The sequence below is a fragment of the Carcharhinus amblyrhynchos genome, chromosome 15, assembly GCF_965287045.1.
Source record: "Carcharhinus amblyrhynchos chromosome 15, sCarAmb.v2.hapA, whole genome shotgun sequence".
Lineage (NCBI taxonomy): Eukaryota > Metazoa > Chordata > Chondrichthyes > Carcharhiniformes > Carcharhinidae > Carcharhinus > Carcharhinus amblyrhynchos.
The window spans coordinates 9203940-9222781 of record NC_137338.1 but is presented as its reverse complement, the minus strand read 5'-3'; the positions used below and the strand labels follow the sequence as shown (position 1 = coordinate 9222781).

The window sequence follows — 18842 nt, the reverse complement described above, 5'->3', positions numbered from 1 at the left end:
AATAAACTAAAACTGAAAAGATGAATGAGTGATGTCCTATAAGAGGCTATACTAAGGCTATATCTATGTAGATTAACGATTTGCATTTCAGAATTGAAAAAGACAAGGAATGTGTATTTTCAGGACCTCAGGATATCCTTAAGTGTTTTAAAGTCATAAAACGTACGAAAGTATAGTCACTGTTGTAAGCTGGAAAGGTGGCGGCCAATTTACACACAGCAAGCTCCAACTAACAGTAACATGATGAACACAGAACATAAAACACTACAGCACAAACAGGCCCATCGGCCCACAAGTTGCGCTGATCATATCCCTACACCTACCAGGCCTATCTATAACCCTCAATCCCATTAAATCCCATGTACTCATCCAGAAGTCTCTTAAAAGACCCCAGTGAGTTCACCTCTACCACCACCAATGGCAGCCGATTCCACTCACTCACCACCCTCTGAGTGAAAAACTTACCCCTGACATCACCTCTGTAATGTGCTCTTGGCATGTTTACATTCAGATCAGTAACTGATGTTATAAGTGCTTTATGTTGTGTTTATTTGGATTTAGGTGGTGAACATCAACTCTAAGGATTCACTTGTACTCCTACAGATTGCCTGGGAACGCTGAGGCACTGTCTCCCATCTCCGGAGAGGCTCTTTATGCAGGAGTTCTCCATTCCTCCATCAGGGATTTGGTGCGGAAGATGTTACATACTGCAGTCCCATGCAATAGACCGATTAGCCGATTCACAGCTTCTTCAGCTCTCTGGAAGAGGCCATGATCCATATTTGCACAGTGTGAGGAGGTTGCAGCCCCTCTTCCATTGTCTAAAATGGCTGACCCTCAATTACTGATTGCACATCAGCCCCACCTTCCTGACCTGTGGCCAACAGATGCAGCAGGGCGGGGAGGCAGCAGGCAGACCAGGGGATCTCCTGGTTGGACTGCTCCTGGGCCCAGCTAAGGCAGCCATCAATAAGTTCAGGCAACAAGTCATTTTTGTTATCCATTCATGTGACGTGGGCGTTGCTGGCTGGCCAGCATTTATTGCCCATCCCTAGTTGCTCGAGGCCAATTGAGAGTCAATCACGTTGCTGTGGCTCTGGAGTCACAGGTAGGCCAGACCAGGTAAGGATGACAGATTTCCTTCCCTAAAGGATACTGGAGAACCAGACAGCCTGTCTCCTTTCTGAGATATGTCCTCACCTGGATGCCTCTGGAGATTGTCCACTAGCATGCCTGAGGCTTTCCATGACCATCGGGGCTGCTGGAGTCTATAACCTCCTCCAAGAATTACATTTTAATTTAAGTTATTAACCTTCCTTTGAAGTTATGGTTTGGTTTGGTTTGGTTTTATTCCAGTTGGTTACAATTCCCCTTTCAAATGTGGCACTTAATTGCTTATGGGTTCTTTAAAAGGGTAAAGTGGAGCAGATTGAAACTATGATTGTTGGTTGGGAGGTGCATGCTTATAATGTATATCTCTGTAAAAAGGCCTTCATAAGTGCCTAAAGATTGCACTCCAATTTCTTCATATTTAAAGAAATGTAATGCCACATTGAATTCTTGGGTTTGTATCTAGAAACAAGACAGTATCAATTATTGTGTAACTTTGAACCCACGTTCAGTACAGGAAGTTCCCTGACCATTTCCAGTGATACTGTGACTAACACACAGGCCACATCTTATCTAGTTTGTTGCCATTTGAAATAAATATAAAAAACACCAGAATGCTGAACTGGTACAAGCCTCACATGGATGGATCAGTGATTCTAAAAGTAGCTTTAAACTGCAGTGTGGAATTCTGAATGTCAGGCAGTAAATGGTACACATCCCGCTCCCCGCAGCACACACAAGGAAAGTTGGCTTTGCTCCCTGCAAGTCAGCCCCACAGCTTTAACATGCTGTGGAGGGACTGAATAGGCTGACAGTGGGATTTCCACCCCTCACTGGGGAGAAAGTCCCACCTTCAATCTGTTGCCCAATCTTATTTGCTGGTAGCTTCAACCGCTCAGCCAGGACTAAGATTTTATTAAATAAAAGCAAATTGCTGCAAATCATCCGCTTTGACAAAGGGTACCTGGATTCAAAACATCAGCTCTTTTCTCTCCTCACAGATGCTGCCGGACCTGCCGAGATTTTCCAGCATTTTCTCCCAAGATCTTATTAGTGGGCACTGTTGGGTTTGCAATCCCAAGAAGAAGGCCCAAAGGATCCCAGAGTGAGGCAACACAGTCTGTGGGTATTTGGGGGAGGGAGTTTGCCCAGCCTTCAGGAAGGAAGCGGGCAGTGGGTTTGAGAGCAGGTGGAGAGGGATGTACTCTCTTTTGGGACATGACCCCGATGTTTTTTTATTAAACAAAAAAATGGCGTGCCCACCCCGGCCTTTCCACCAACTACATTATGGCACGGGCAGTTTATTATCAGAATCAATTGGCTTGTTAACAAGTTCAACCGACCTGAATTACTTTTTTCAATCATGGCAGGCAGGCTGGTGATTTTGGTGTCTGCTCCGTTACGGGGATGAGCTTGAGGGTCAATAGGCCGGGGACTCACCCTATTTTATGTAGTGTTCCACTAACAACGTGCCCAATGAGGGCACCTAAACCTCAGTCCGTTCTCCCAAAGACTCACCCCCATTGACAATCCTTCCATTACCTCATTGCAGTGCCAATGTAAGCTTTACTTGTGACTAATAAATAAACTTTTTTTCTTTCACCAATGCCTTACTAGGTGGATGTCTTTCCCTACATTAATAGAGGGGCGGGGGGGTGCGGTGGGAAGAGAGAAAAAGAACCAAATGCCTTTCTTATGGCTATTTTCACCCCGGTCTAAATATTGGACTTCAGTGCCATACTGCAAAAGAAGCATTACCTTCAGTCAAAACTCTGTTGCCGTGTTCTGCTAGACTGTGGGGAAGTGAAAGGTTTGGAAAGGAGAAGGCAGCTGTCCAGCTTAACGTTCCTCCTTCAGATCCAAAGATGTGCGGGTTAGGTTGACTGGCTTTGCTAAATTGCCCTTTAGTATCCCCGTTTAGAGGGATTAGCAGGGCAAATATGAGGGATTACGGAGATAGGGCCTTGGTGGGATTGTGGTCGGTGCAGACTCAACGGGTTGAATGGCCTCCTTCTGCATTGTGGGGTTTCTATGATTTCTAAGATCTGTGCCCCAGAAACAGCTGACATTGTGTTTGATTTTAGGGTTGCTGCATTCATCTAAATTACACTCAATTAACGCATTTCACAGTATATTAATTGAAGCTCAAAGGGATGACTGATAGACAGAGAGAGAGAGAGAGGGAGATGGCAAGGCTTTATAGAAGCAGAAGGTTTACAGTGAGTAAATTGATCTCAGCTGAACCAGAAGCAGAGTTATGAAAACTGGCAACAGCTCTCTTCAGTGAGTCAGAGAAATAAACAAGAGTCAGGGCTTCTGCTATTGGTCTGCTGGAAGCTCCACATGTCCACCACACGTCTTGGACTGATTTGCAGATTGACTATTTGGTGCAGTACTAGAAAGTTCTGGGTCGTCTCCGAATGGTACAATCCATCAAAGCAATTGTTGAGAGATCTGGGGTTTTCTTTTTGGGTGAAAATGGCAAAACATTTGGCAGCGCTATGAAAAAATGTACCCAACAATGCAGGCTCAAAGTTTGAGTCTCACCCTAAACTGGACTCACCCGCATTATTCTAGTGAGCTGCCTATCAAGCATCCCGTTGCAAATCACTGGTTCGGTACTTCGGAACATCAGCTGGCCTGATTGCTGGGCCCACCTACAGATTGTTCCGGGGGGAGGATAGGTGCCATCTCCTACCAGGGGCAAGCTAATAATTACCCACACTATTGCTGTAGCAACAAGTTGAATGTCGCAGCTGCTGCTGGTTCCACATGAAGGCTGCTTAGTAAGGCGGGCAGAGCACATCACATGCTCCACCTTGATAGTTCTTACCCAATTCAACAATGAAGACCCTAAAGTAGGCAACAGGCCCTTAATTATCATATGAAATAAGAGTAGAGGTAGGCCATTCATCCTTTGAGCCTACTCAAAGGACGAATGGCCATTCAGTAAGATCAAGGCTGAACTGTTTATGTTGAGTTCCACATTCCCATTTACCCCCAATAACCTTTCATTCCCCTGCCTAACATGAATCTATCTAGCTCCTCCTTAAAAATATACAATGACCCCACCTCCATCTCCTTCTGAGGCAGTATTTGAAAGTTGCACCAACTGAGAGAAAAAGAATTCTCATTTCCATCCTAAAACGGCGACCCCTAATTTTAAGACAGTGCCCCCTCATTCTGACCTCACCCACAAGTGGAAATATCCTTACAATGCCCACCTCCTCAATACCTCTCAGGATCTTGTATACTTCATCCTAGTCACGCCTCCCTCTTCTAGGAAACAAGTCCCAGCCTGTGCAACATATCCTCATAAGACAACCCGCTCATTCCTGATACCAATCTCAGAAACCTCCTCAGAACCACCTCCAACAAATTTAGACCCTTCCTTAAATAAGGAGACCAGTACTGCACACAGTATTTGAGATAAAGTCTCACTAATGCCCTGCGTAACCGAAGTTTAATATCCTTATTTTTATGTTCCATTAATATCTTAATAAAGGATAGCAATCCATTAGCCTTTTTGATAATGTACCACACCTGCAAACTAGCTTTTTGTGACTCATATCACGTTTAAGGAATCCTCTGCTTTTTTATTCTTCCTGGCAAAGTGAACTTCACATTTTCCCACATTATACTCCGTCCACCAGATTTTTGCCCACCCATCAATCTATCCAATTCATCTACAAACACCTTTGCAAACACTTAATACTCCCTATCTAAACCTCTCTATCTCCCATAATCTACCTCTTTGACCAAGCTTTTGATTATCTGTCCTTAAATCTCCATTCATTATGTCAAGTGTATTTGATAACACTTCACTATCTTAAAGGCACTACATATAGTGTGCAAGAAACAATACTTTTCACTGTATACTAATAAATCAAATCAAATAAATACAAGCTGATTTTAAAAGTTGCCTAATCCAAATAGGCGGAGCTTGGCCACATTTTTGGCCCCTCTCATTTTTCCATCCGAGGAAGAGACCGGAACAAAGTTGATCCCTCCCCCCCGCCCACCACCACCACCACCACCCCCACCCCCCTCCCCGCCACTCTTCAGGTGAGAGAGGCTGAAAATCTGCAAAGTGAAAAGCAAAAATGGTACAAATTAACCTCCACAACAGCATGTTCTGCTGTCTGGGGAGGGTGACGGGGGAGGCAGCGATGGGAAGTAAAGTGAATTCTCTGCCTTTGGTAGAAATACTTCAAGGAGACTCTGTCAAATATTCACTCAAGTTCAAACTCTCAAACAACTGAAAGGAAACAAAAAAGAATTGAACTCTTGCCATTTTTCCTCAGCAGGCAATTATACAAGTCCTCAAGGCTCTGCTGAGCTTTTTAGCTGTGTGTTCAGAAAGTAAAACTGGCTGGATGGCTGTTAGAGCGTGCAAATGTTCTTGGGTGACTGCTTTCGCTGCAGTAGAGAAATGTGTCAGCCTCTGCTGACCCCTCACTCGCTGTACCCTTTCAAATTCAGCCCAGTTTGAAGAACTGGAGTCCCACCACATGCAGTCACAGGATCTGCTACGGCCTTGCGCCTGCTGTCTCCAAAATGAATTAGAGGCAAGAGTTTTCTTTTAATAAAAGCAGCTGAATACACAAAAACATTACTCCACTGGGATTTCTTGTGGTTGATGAAGCGGCAACATCTTGAATGTAGATAACAACGTTGACATTGGAAAATGTCCCAAAACACTTCACACAAGCATAGTTACTAAAATAAAATGGATAAAAACTAATATTGTCATTTTGAACCAAAGAAAGATATTACAGAGTGGTGATGGGGGCAGCTAGATGCTTGATTTTAAAGAAGTTTTAAAGTTTATTTATTAGTGCCACAAGTAGGCTTACATTAACACTGCAATGAAGTTATCGTGAAAATCTCATAAGATTTTCTAGGAAGGTATTAAAAAGAGGCGTAGACACCTGGGGATGTTGATTGAAACCTTTAAAGGTCCTTTGCAGTGTTAATATGGAGGAACATTTCCTCTTGTGGGACAATGACTTGGGGGGTCACTTTAAAAATAAGGGCTCGCTCATTTAAGACAGAGATGAGGAGAAATATTTGCTCCATGGAACTCTCTTCCTCAAAAGGAAATGGAAGCAAAGGCAGAACTAGATAGATTCTTGATAAGCAAAGGGGTGAAAGGTGATGGGGTGGGCAGGACTGTGGGGTTGAGGTTACAGTCAGATCAGCCATGACTTTAACTGAATGGTGGAGCAAGCTGGAGACCGAGTGGCTTTCTCCTTATTCTGATTTGTATGCTTGCAGAGAGAATTCCAAATAGGGTACAGATGACTAAAGGCATGCACCTCAATGCTGGGGCAGAGGGAGTGAGGGATGGACAGGGTAGAGGTGGAGAGATTCTTCCCGCTCAGAAAGGACAGCAGGACTAGAGGGCACAGCCTCAAGATAAGGAGGGGGGGGCAGTTTAGAACGGAGTTGAGGAGGAACTTCACTCAAAGGGTGGTGAACCTCTGGAATTCTCTGCCCGCTGAAGTGGTGGAGGCGACCTCGCTAAATATATTTAAGTCACGGGTAGATAGGTTTTTGTCAGACAGGGGAATTAAGGGTTATGGGGAGAAAGCAGGAAAGTGAAACTGATCCACTTCAGATCAGCCATGATCTTATTGAATGGCGGGGCAGGCTCGAAGGGCTAGATGGCCTACTCCTACTCCTATTTCTTATGACAGGACGCCAGAGTTGAGAAAACAGAGTTTGCAGGGTGTGGAAGTTTGAAAAATCAGGTAGCTATCAGTTTGTTGATTCTTGGTAGATTAGATGGTGTTAGAAACTGGGGTCTTTAATTAACAGTGTGTTCTGTATTTTGCAGGATTTTCTAAGCAGCTTGATCAGTCTTAGTTCAAGCTTCCAAGACAATATTCCAAAACTGTTAGGCTGGCGCTTGTGCACTCCCTTATCCGTGCAAGTATTTAGAAAGATATGACCCTCAATGGGATGTAAACAGAAAGTTGACCTCACATTGGGTGACGTACAAGAGTGATTACTTGATATCCACTGGTCAGATAGGGAGGGCCTCAGAGCTTGTCTGGAATGATATTCCTCACCCCCTCTGCTGCTAGGAGGCTACCTCTCTTAGTTCCCAATGTGAGTGGGGAAGGGGTCAGCCAAGTGGCTTTTGACAATTGCTCTTATTTGGCTAACATTAATTGGATAATCTGTTTGTGGGTGGGTGGCCCTTCTGCTCCGGCACCAATTTTGGGAAAATGACCAGAGAGCAGGATAGTGCTGGCAAGCTGGAATGCTGGCTAGCATTGTGAATTCATAGAATCCCTACAGTGCAGGAGGAGGCCATTTGGACCACTGAGTCAGCACTGACCACAATCCTACCCAGGCCCTATTCCCATAATCCCACATTTTCACCCTGCTAATCCCCCGTCACTAGGATCAATTTAGCATGGACAATCAACCTCACACGCACATCTTTGGAAAGTGAGTGGAAACTGGAGCACCCGGAGGAATCCCACGCAGACACGGGGAGAATGTGCAAACTTCACACAGACAGTGACAAGAGGCTGGAATTGGACCCGGGTCCCTGGCACTGAGGCAGCAGTGCTAACCACTGTGCCACCGTATTGCCTGGCACTGATACTCCTCCTTCTTGCCCTGATATGGGGAGGTCAAATTTCTGCCCTAAACCATGGGGAGCAGACAGAAGGTACAATGCAAAAAATAGAATTACATAAAAAGAAAATCAGCTTAAGCTTGAAGTATAGCAGAGAAAAAAGGGCAAGAACCACAGACGATGTTTCATTGTAAGTACCCAGAGAAATGAAGCCAGATAATTTACAAGAAGTCAGAATTATCCGATATCACATTGCTCATTCTACCACAGAAGCAGAAGATGCAAAGCTAATACTCATATCCCCCATGTTCCTGGTCTTCAGTGCAGGCAGGGCAGAGACCCTCTTTGTAAGCCAATGCCTGGGCTTGGCCAAAATGGCCATTAATAAGTCCAGGCAATGACCGATTGAGGGGGGTCGCCTGGCCTGACTGTCTGCCACTCTCCTGCCATTATGTTCACGCCCTGGAGTCCACTGGTACATTGGCATAATTGGTTCTTCACGAGTCTCAGGAACAACATTTTGATTTAGATAAGTTTCCTTTAAAAGTTCATGCTTTTTGTTACAGTGCCCCTTTAAGGTGCAGCCACTTTAATTAGTTTATTTCTATATTTTATTGGTTGACGATGTGATTCTCCCGAAGGATCTCTAAGTGGGATTGTTTCCTGCTGGCATTTAGCAGCGCTTCCCAGATGGGATTCTCCCACATGGACTATGCAAATTTATGCATCATGGGAGCTATGCTGTTTAGAGACTGGGGCACCATTTTTAAAGGGCACCCTGATTTTCATGCTGACAGACAGGTCCACTCTCCCCAGCAATGGAAATGGTGAGCTTCACTGGCAAAGGCAGAACCCTCAACCCCTTAGCACGGAGGGGTATCCTCCCTCCACACCTTACAGACATGAGGCTTACCCAAATCACCCCCCCTCAATCCACCAACCAGAGACCTCAGCCCCACTCTCCTGCAAGAGAGATGCCCTTTCAGGACCCTCCTCTCAGGATCTCGAATGCCAATCTTTCTCTGCTCCCCTGGCAATGATGCCCTGACACCTTGTACTCAGGGGGTGGTGGGGGTTGGTTCAAGGAAATGCTGTGCCCATATGCCCCTCTGCTGCTGCCAGGCTTAGTGGGAGGGCTCGGCGCAAGGGATTGACATCGATACTCCCCCAGGATGAGGGTCTCATCAATATACTCGGCCCTGTAGCTCGGGGGAACCCGAACATCACTCCTGGCATGGTGATTTCAGGCATCTATCTCATTAAAGTCCACATTCTGTTCTGAGAACTGTGAAAACTTTGAAGTGGGCTGGTCACATTAATCTCCATCCTGCTTGAAAGGCTTCCAAATCACAGCAGGACTCCACTCCGTAGAAAGGGTTCCCTTTTCTCTCTTTCAGAAGCTGCAGATGTGAGAAGAGTCCTTTTGAGTCTTCTGGCTTCAGAAGAAGTCACTTTCATGGGGCTGGGGGGGCGGTTGGAGGAATTCCCCTCTCCACAGCTGCTCACTCAGCCTCATTTTTTTTAAACACTGCATTTATTCCTAGTGGCTGAGCCTTCTTAGAAAGCACAAATCCCTGAAAATCCTTCAAAGTCATTCCTTTGAAAACCTTTGCTTTCATTCAATTTAACAAGCGCTTGTTTGATGGTCTAATGGTTTTTGCACAGCAGGCAATGTTTATCTTTCCCTCCACGTTTGAATGTATCTGAATTAGTCTCCTGCCCCTGATCCTAACTGTGATGTTTATACAAAGGAGGATCTGAGAGCACTTAGTTGCTTTGAAGTTGCCTACTTCTGGCTTGACAGGCCAGCCTACCTTTGGGCCCTATTGATGGCCTCATTCCAGCCATTATTTAGTCTGATTTTCTTTTTATATAATTCTATTTTTTGCATTGTACTTTCTCTCTGCTCCCAATGATTTAGGGCAGAAATTTGACCTCCCCATATCGGGGCAAGAATGTGGGTGTACCAGTGCCAGGGGCCAGTAGCAGAAGCTTTTTTGTCTGAGGCCCATGCAGAGTGTCTCACCCCACCATCCAACCCTCAACTTGTTCCATTGGCCTCAAAATTGAGGTTGGTTAGGAAGCAGCCCTCGTGCCAATAATTGAGGCTTCAGTCTTGCCTGACCCTTTGAATTTGTGGACATGGTGGGGGTGGAACTGAAGACCACCCAAGGAATTTTACCAGCTCCCCTGTCTGTCAATATACTACTTTAGGACTATACAATTCTGCCCCATGAGTTCAAATGCTACTATCGAATGTTGTGAGATTGAGTTCAGTCAGTCTGGTGGTTCATAGACTAACACGAAGAAATTAGTATGGAAATTGCCAGGTTGCCTCAAAATGCCAAGTGATTCAATAATGATCCTCAGGGAAGGGAATGCCACTCCCCACCCCTTGTCCAGTCTCACCTAGACATAACTCCAGTTGTATGGGATAGGGTTCACTCTTAGTTCTGGGATTGGGAATTATTATCGGAATTCCAACATTGTCCACAACTCAAGAGCAAATTGAAAACCCAAACACAATTTTTGATGACTTAGGCTTATCCGGTTGACATTCTCAATATTCAACCCTGTAAGGGTTTTAACTTCATTATAGATGTTAAATAGAATAATGTTGGTTAATGCAGCTAGCTCTGTGCCTGACTTCATCACAGATGAGTCTGGCAAGTAGGAATTAAATTAAACTTTACTCAGGAGTAATATTGCAATCCCCTCTGTCTGATTTAGTTTGTTTAATGATCGGTACAGTTTGGACAGAGGTGTCTGGAGCGCTGTCATGATAAGCAATTTTAGACGTATTATAAACTCTTAGAGGTGAATGCCACAGCCCATTTCTAAAACCCACTTCCATTGCTTTCGCAAAGCGAGTTGCCTTAACAGGCTATGCTTCGCTCTTCCCCACATGCTGGATCGCACATCACAACCTTGCTGTCAAAAGCTGGAAAGTACATGAGGAAAAAAAAAGAGTAGAGAGAGGAATTGTTAAAAGGGTCACATATTCATCTTTCACTCAGACAGACAGGCAGATAGCTGGGAGCAAGACATCGGAGAACGGTGATTAGCAAGGAATGAGAAAAAGACAGGGCACTGTTCATTTCGGATGTCACTTCTTGTTATTATGCTGCCTGTGGAATTTGGATAAAGGCTTATTTCAAAACAGGAAGAGCTTCATTTTTAAAAGCTAATAAATTGACAGAGGAAGGAATCCCAAGCTGAAGTAAGGAGATGTAGAGTTTTCCGTTTCTGAGAGGATGATCTGGCAGCTACAGATTTGTGTGAGCTGTCCCAATGTCAATTTCTCATCCTTCCCTCTGTTCCTGATGACTTTGGAGCGTGTTGCAAAGATCATAGAGTAGACCACCCCTGAAGCACTATGGACATTATGGTTAATAAATGGTGTTCGATTGACTTTGCTGAACTCACTCTATGACAAGGATGAGAGGCAACACCAGTGGCAGATCAAAAACCACAGGGGAAAGGCTATGCTACTGATTTGCTGCCACAAGGTTACAAGTGGATCCGGGGGAAAAGGAAAGAAAGACCTGAATTTATACAACATTTCCTGTGACCTTGTCAGGATGTCAGAAAAAAATTATCCAAACAGAAAAAGTCACTGTAATGTAGGAAACACAGCAGCAATTTGTGCAGAGGAAGCTCCTTCATACAGCTGTGTGATTACGGCTGTTTTTAGTGTCTTTGGTTGAAAGGTAAATCTAGGCCAAGACAGAAGGAAGAACTTCCCTGCTTTTCTTCACATCCACTATGGGAGGGCAGGTGGTGTCTCAGTTCGACTTCTCAGAGAAATGGGATAGGTGGCGAGATCGAGCGAGTGAGCTGATCTAGCTGTCATGGAGTAAAATTGAAGCACCAGTCTAGACTTTATTCTCAAGCCACCGGGGTGGGACTTGAACCCTCAGCCATCTTTCACAGGGGCGAAAGCGTGAGCCACAGGTAATAGGACCAATGAGGAAGAGGACAGCAATTTCAATCCATCTTCAAGTGGGAGTAAGTCTACAGAACAAATCTGTTGTTCAGAAAATTTGGCAACTGACGCTGGGAGATCACATAATGGTATGTGAAATGGGCATAATCACATCACCCAACCCATTCAGTAGGTTTTAGCACTTTACTGGGGTAAAGTCACCCTCCCTTTATTCTGCATCCATTTTGCTGTAACTGTGCAGGAACAGGAGCGCCATTACATCCTCTGACTGCAACTTCCCTCAGTTTAATGAGGCCAAAGAAACAAACACAAAATAAGTTGTAAATGAAAATGGAAAAGGAGGGTCACTGACTAGCATAAGCTTCATCGTACCGAAGAATTCCAAACTCTCACAGAGCGGAAACCAAAACAAGAGTTTGTTGCACTCTCATCTGTCTTTTTGAGAGACATGTCTCTTCATATTGAGCAGCTGAGCAGAATTCCACAGTCAAGAATGAGTTTCACGTGCTCCACTTGTAGTTCTGTGGTCAAGGATACTCAGTATATCATTGAGTCACATTGGAAGGTTCCAACTCACTGCTCCCTCTCACATCAGCACCAAGTTTACTAACCTTAGTCAATGTGGTAGTGACAACTAGTTTCTGTATTTGTGTGTTAGAGAAGGGGAAAAAAATCAGATAAAGTTCTACAGTACTTGTGACTGCACACGAAGACATCAGAGGGAACAGGATCAGCCTAGGTAACTGTTATATATTTAAAGGGGTTGCAGGTTGCTATAAGAGCTCAGCACATGATATGACAGTGATGTCATTAGGGTGTTGGCAAAGGCTGCTTTTTACTTTCACCTTGTATTCAATGCAGTGCAGAAAACATCTCTTTCGATAAAACCTGCTCTGTGTTAGTTTAAATCTACACATGCAAACCACATTCCTTTTCTTTCTGTTGAATCCCACAACCCCTAACAGGACGTTATGGAGGCAATGTATTTCAACACTGCAACCTCTGCTAACACTTGCTTTCCTGGACTATATATGAAGAACAACAATGATTTACATGCAGTATGAGGACTGTCGGAACCACATCCCAGCATAAATCATTACTGTCAGGAAAAACTCTTAAGAGGATGGAGTGTGATGGGGGGCGGGGGGGGGGGGGGCATGGGGTAAACAATACCTACATTAATACTGCATCTGTTATGACCTCAGGCCATCCCAAAATACTTCAGAGCAATGAAGTCCTTCTATTGCAATTTATAAAAACACTGAAAATGAAAAATAAAGGCCCTATGGCTGATAGTCAAACATCATTAATTTGGGTAATAAGTCAATTTGCTTCCTAATTGGCGTGAGAAGGCAGTGCGTCACATGGATGGATGGGTTGGCCAACAAACGGCTGGAAGATGGTGCCAAGTTAAATGACGAAATCTCCCATGAATATATTAACTTACAGCTGGCAACACTAACTCTCGTAAATCTTGTCTGCACTCTTTCCAAGGCCTTGACAGCCTTTTGAAATGATGATGCACAGAACTGTCTGCAATCCTCCAGTTGGGGCCTAACTTATAATGGTTTACCATAACTTCCTTGATTTTGTATTTTATGCCTTCAGATATAAAGCTAAAGCCTTTGGTATCTCTCTCAATTTGTCCGAACAGTTTCAGTGATTGCATACAACCACTCCCAATGTCTCTCTTTCTCTGCACCCCTTTAAAATTTTATTTATTTTGCCTCTTCTTATTTTCCTTACAAAATGCATCACCCCATAAATACATGATGTTTTTGGCCTTTTTCTTTAAAAAAGTGTGAAAACCACCAGACAGTAAGAAGAACATGGACTGCAGCCAATGCAGGGAGGCAACAGATAAAGTATGTGTTGCTTTCCGTGTACTGGAACTAATGTCATTACTGCTGTACTGACTACTAACGTTGAGAGAGAGAGTCAGGCTAACAGGGATTTAAAAAGAAACAAAAATTCTTCAAAGAACTTTTCAGAAAAATAACACATTCGAAAGGGAAAGGGGAAACATTTACAAAGCTAGAGCAGACGAGTGGAACTAATTGAAGAACTTTATCAAAGAACCAGCATGGACACAATGGGCTGAATAACCTTTGATTCTCTCAGGTCCTGCAGTAAGAGTCCCAATACTGCAACAAATTTAGTCAGTGAGTAGCTGGGCGGTACAGATGAGGAAGATCCCATCTTGGGTCACTGCACTACAAGAATACAGTACAGACAGAGGCTATTCAGCCCATTCTGCCTGTGCTGTACGAACTTTGAAGGTACAGAAAGCTGCAGGACAGAGGGATTTGGGGTTCTTCATACTTAAATCAAATTAGAGGTGGCACTGTGGCCAACAGTGATGCCTCTCAGTGCCAGAGACCTGGGTTTGATTCTGGCCTTGGATAACTGTCTGTATGGGGTCCACGCACTCTCCGGGTGCTCCAATTTCCTCTCACAGTCCAAAGATGTGCAGGTTAGGTTGACTGGCCGTGCTAAATTATCCCTTAGTGTCCCAAGATGTGTGTGTCAGGTGGATTGCTCATGGAGTAGGCTTGTGGCAAGGGTGGATGCCTGAGTGGGGTGCTCTTTTGGAGAGTCAGTGCAGATTCGCTGGGCAGAATGGCCTCTTTCTGCACTGTAACGATAAGTACACTGCACTTTCAACCTTCCCTGTTCCCTCGACGCCACAATTAAGAAAGCCCACCAACGTCTCTATTTTCTCAGGAGGCTAAGGAAATTTGGCAATGTCCACTACAACTGTTCCAAACTTTTACAGATGCACCACAGAAAGCATTCTTTCTGGTTGTAACGGAACACAGTCCGGCTCCTCTTCTGTCCAAGACTGCAAAAAACAAACTACAAAAGGATCGTGAATGAAGCCCAGTCCATCATGTAAACTAGCCTCCCATCCATTGACTCTATCCATACTTCCTGATGCCTCGGAGAAGCAGCCAGCATAATCAAGGACCCCACGCATCCCAGATGTTCTCTCTTCCACCTTCTTCCGTCAGGAAAAAGATACAAAAGTCTGAGGACACCTACCAACTGACTCAAGAACAGTTTTTTCCCTGTTGCCATCAGAATTTTGAATGGACCTACCTTGTATTAAGTTGCTCTTTCTCTACACCCTAGCTAAGACTGTAACTACATTCTGCATCCTCTTTTTTCCTTCTCGATGTACAGTGTGCTTTGTCTGCACAGCGCACAAGAAACAACACTTCTCACCTTACGCTAATACATGTGACACTAATAAATCAAATCAAACCTGTAGAGCTTCAATGGTAAGTAGGATGTTCTATGGTAAATCATGCAGATTCAGCAGATAATTGGGAAGGCAAATGGAATGCCGGCCTTTATTTCAAAAGGAATAAGTTATAAAAATAAGGAAGTCTTGCTAAAGGCACTAGTCAGACCACACCTGGAATACTGTGAACAGTTTTGGTCTCCTTACCTAAAAGGAATGATATACTGGCATTGGAGGCAGTCCAGAAAGGGTTCTCACTGTTTTGATCCTGGGTATGCAGGATTTTCTTATGAGGAGAGGTTGAGCCTGTGCACTTTGCAGTTTAGAAGAATGAGAGGTGACCTTATCGAGACATATCAGATTCTCAGGGGGCTTGAAAGGATAGATGCAGAGAGATTGTTTCCCCTTTGAGAGAGAGTCTAGGACCAGAAAGCATAATCTCAGAGTAAGGGGTCACCCATTGGAGACAGAAATGAGGAAAAGTTTCTTCACTAAGAGGGTATTGAATCTGTGGAATTCTTTACTGCTGTAGAGGATGGGTCACTAAGTTTGTTCAAGGATGAGATTTTTAATCAGTAAGGAAATCAAGGATCATGGGGATAGGGCGGGAAAGTGGAGTTGAGAGTTATCACATCAGATCAGTCATGGTTTAACTGAATAGTGGAGCAGGCTTGATGGGTGAATGGCCTACTTCTGCTCCTATGTCTTATGATTTCCTGATCTTTTCTTGGTGTCCATCACTTACCTCAGAATAATTAGAGCAGCAGAATCACTTGCGCCAATCCTGCCCAGTACAGGGTGATAAACAGGAAGTGAAAGGGAGGCAAACTGACTGTCTTGGACACTCGTTTATCCTCTTTTGGATGCTCATCCACCAGACCCTGCCTTGTTATTAGCAACTGAGGAGAGGAACCATGCCCCGCATCTCAGCTGCCTGAGACCAAGGTTTGTTTTACTTCTATTTCCCTGCCAACCTTTCTGATTTACCCCCTCCACACATCTGTTCCCCACCAGCTTGCTCGTACCGTGTAGAGGTGGTCATCATTCATGGGCCTAGACTGAATGTCTGGAGCCACTCCATACCAAGCATGGAATGAACAAGGTCATTTGATCTATCTAGTGCACATTTATTTATTTATTATTGTCACAAGTAGGTTTACATTAACATTGCAATAATCCCTTAGTCGCCACACTCCGACACCTGTCTGGGTACACTGAAGGAGAATTTAGCATGGCCAATGCACATTTGCAGTGGATACTAAAATTCCACTCAATAAAGTAACCCACTGATATTTAAAAGATACCAGGCTTTTCATTGGGTTCCCAGATAGAACAGTGGCATTCATAAGAGAAGCGAAACATCCTGATCTTGGTCCTAAATTCACCTTTTGCTACTCCAAGTCCATGGATCAGGTAAAGACAAAAGAAGCTTAATTTACACAATGGCATTCGCAATCTCAGAACATCCCAGAGTGCTTTAAAAACTGATTCAGTCTTTTCTGGATGCAGTTAATGCAGAAAACAGGACAGCCAAATTGCAGCCAGCAACTCCCAAAAACAGCAATGTGCTAATGACCAAAACATTCTCTTTTTGTGATGTTGACTGAGGGATAAATAATGGCCAGGACACCATGGATAATTCCCCTCCCCTTTCTTTGAAATAGTGCCCTGACCCTTTTCATATCCTGAGAGAGCAATCACGGCCTTGGTTCAACCCCTCATCTGAAAAGTGGCACTTTTGGCAGTACAGCACTCCCTCAGTGCCACACTGGAGTGCCAGTTTGGATCTCGTGCTCAGATCCCAAATTTAGCTCTTCCTTATAATCTTGTTGACATTTATACGAATGTATCAACTTCAAGAGAGACATATCGGCCCATTTAGCCCATCCCACACACTTGCGTAACACAACATAAACTTTATAACATTCTTTCTCAGATATCCCCTTTTCAAGGTTTAAGAACCCAAGTTGCTCTGGCATGGCCTTGTCATGGAAACCTCTTCTCACCCAATGCACTCACTTAAGGGTCAGTTGTGGGATACTCTTCCTCCCGCCCCCCCACCTCTGATTCAAGAGTACTGAGGTCAATGGCATTGTCCAATCACTGCCTTGGCTTGGATCAGCTGACTCCTTCTTTGCTGGACAATAAAATCTGGGGCATTGCCTGGTCTGTAGTTGCTGCCTTTATAACAAGAGTTGCTTCACGGCATTAGTTAGTTTAAGACATATTCTACGAATCCAGAGTGAATAGGCCAGAGTCGGACAACTGCCAGTTTCATGGAAGGAACACTCTCAGGAGGAAGAAAAACAATGAATTGCATTATTTAATCAGGCGCTGGGCAACACAAGTCATCCCCAGGTTTTAAAACAGAAAATGCTGGAAACACACTAGTCCATCAGCATTTTATGAGACAGATTAGACTGTTTCTGCATTGCCTTTCTAACAGACAACAAACCACTCCTTTTTTGACTATATCTTCACATTTATTTCTCCAGCTTCTGCTTCAGCCCCCGTTTATATCTCTTACTGACTGTTATTACCTCCCATCCTCCAAAAGGGTTCAAGAATCACCTCACCCGCTCCCACCAACCTCTCTCATCGCAAGGGGGGAGATGTTCAGTCTGAACAGAGGCGCATATTTCTGACAAAGGGTTATCTTTTTGACAATCCTCCCAAAATTATGTTTTGACTCCAGGTTTGGGGCAGCACAGTGGTTAGCACTGCTGCCTCACAACGCCAGGGACCCGGGTTCGATGCCCAGCTCGGGTCACTGTCTGTGTGGAGTTTGTACCTTCTCCCCGTGTCTGCGTGGGTTTCCTCCGGGTGCACCGGTTTCCTCCCACAGTGTGATTAGGTGGATCGGCCATGCTAAATTCTCCCTCGGTGTACCCAAACAGGCGCCGCCGGAGTGTGGCGCCTGGGGGATTTTCACAATAACTTCATTGCAGCGTAAATGTAAGCCTACTTGGGACCAATACATCGACCTTACTTTTGCTTTAGATTTCCAAATCTTGGCAAATCTCCACCACCACCTACCGCACACAGCCTACCCACTCCCCCCAGTCACCCCATGCACCCCTCCTTCATAACCTCCCCCCACCACCCCAACAACACCTTCCATGTTTTGACAGCTGCAGAGAGGGAACCTGAGACTTAAAAACAACTGTAAAGCTTTTGAACAAAAGAAGTTTATTGCCTTCCACCAGACACAGCCCCTTAGCTCAAACTAAAGATCTCTCTCACTCTTTCTTCCTCTCTGTCCTCCAGGATATTTTGAGGGGAGGAGGAGGGGGAGGAGGGGGAGGAGGAGGAGGGGGGGGGGCACATTAGAAACATCAAGGATTGATCCCCAGACCCCAGGAGCTGCCAACTGTTAAGGATAAAGGAGGCAGCCCATTTTCCAAGCTTCAAGGTGACTGTATGAACATATTCTAGCCAGAGGAAACCGTTAGAACAATACAGCAGGGGTTTGGGGAGGGGGAGGGAGAGGAGGAGGAGGAGGTGGTGGTGGAAGGAAGCGGCTCTGAATACAAAGTTACAACAAGGAGGACAAGAGTTAAAGGGACGCTGTGGAAATACTTACTCAGTTCCAGCAGGCTGAAGGAATACAGAAAGACTCTCATCATGTTGCAGCCCCTTCAAGACCAAAGTTGCCCCAGAAGTTTTGCTGGGAGTTTATTAGCCTGTTGTTAGCAGTGGGATGAGGAGCTGGGAATGTCTGACCTGTTCTTCTTGCTGCTGCTGCTGCTTCTTAGCCTCTCAAGATCGCTCCAGCCTCCCGGCTATCCAGGCAGCGACGCACGCGGGGTCCTAGCGCCCTGCCTCTCCCAGAGAGCCACTTATCCTGCAATATTAGCTGGACCCTGAACATCAGCCAGCTCCAAGTGTTGGGGCTCCTTCCTCCTCCCCGCCTTACCTACAGCTGCTCCTGCCTGCCTTAACAGAATGGC

General features: G+C 44.8%; 1 protein-coding gene across 1 annotated transcript in view; it reads right to left on the bottom strand.

Moving 5' to 3' along the window:
- jam2a (junctional adhesion molecule 2a) overlaps positions 1–18633 on the bottom strand; it is a 72538-nt gene extending 53905 nt beyond the window's left edge. The window contains exon 1 of the mRNA XM_080203390.1: positions 18476–18633. Within this exon, the coding sequence (XP_080059516.1) occupies positions 18476–18518 (43 nt within the window). The 5' untranslated portion in view covers positions 18519–18633. The remainder of the gene's footprint in view (positions 1–18475) is intronic.
- Between the last annotated feature and the right edge of the window lie 209 nt (positions 18634–18842).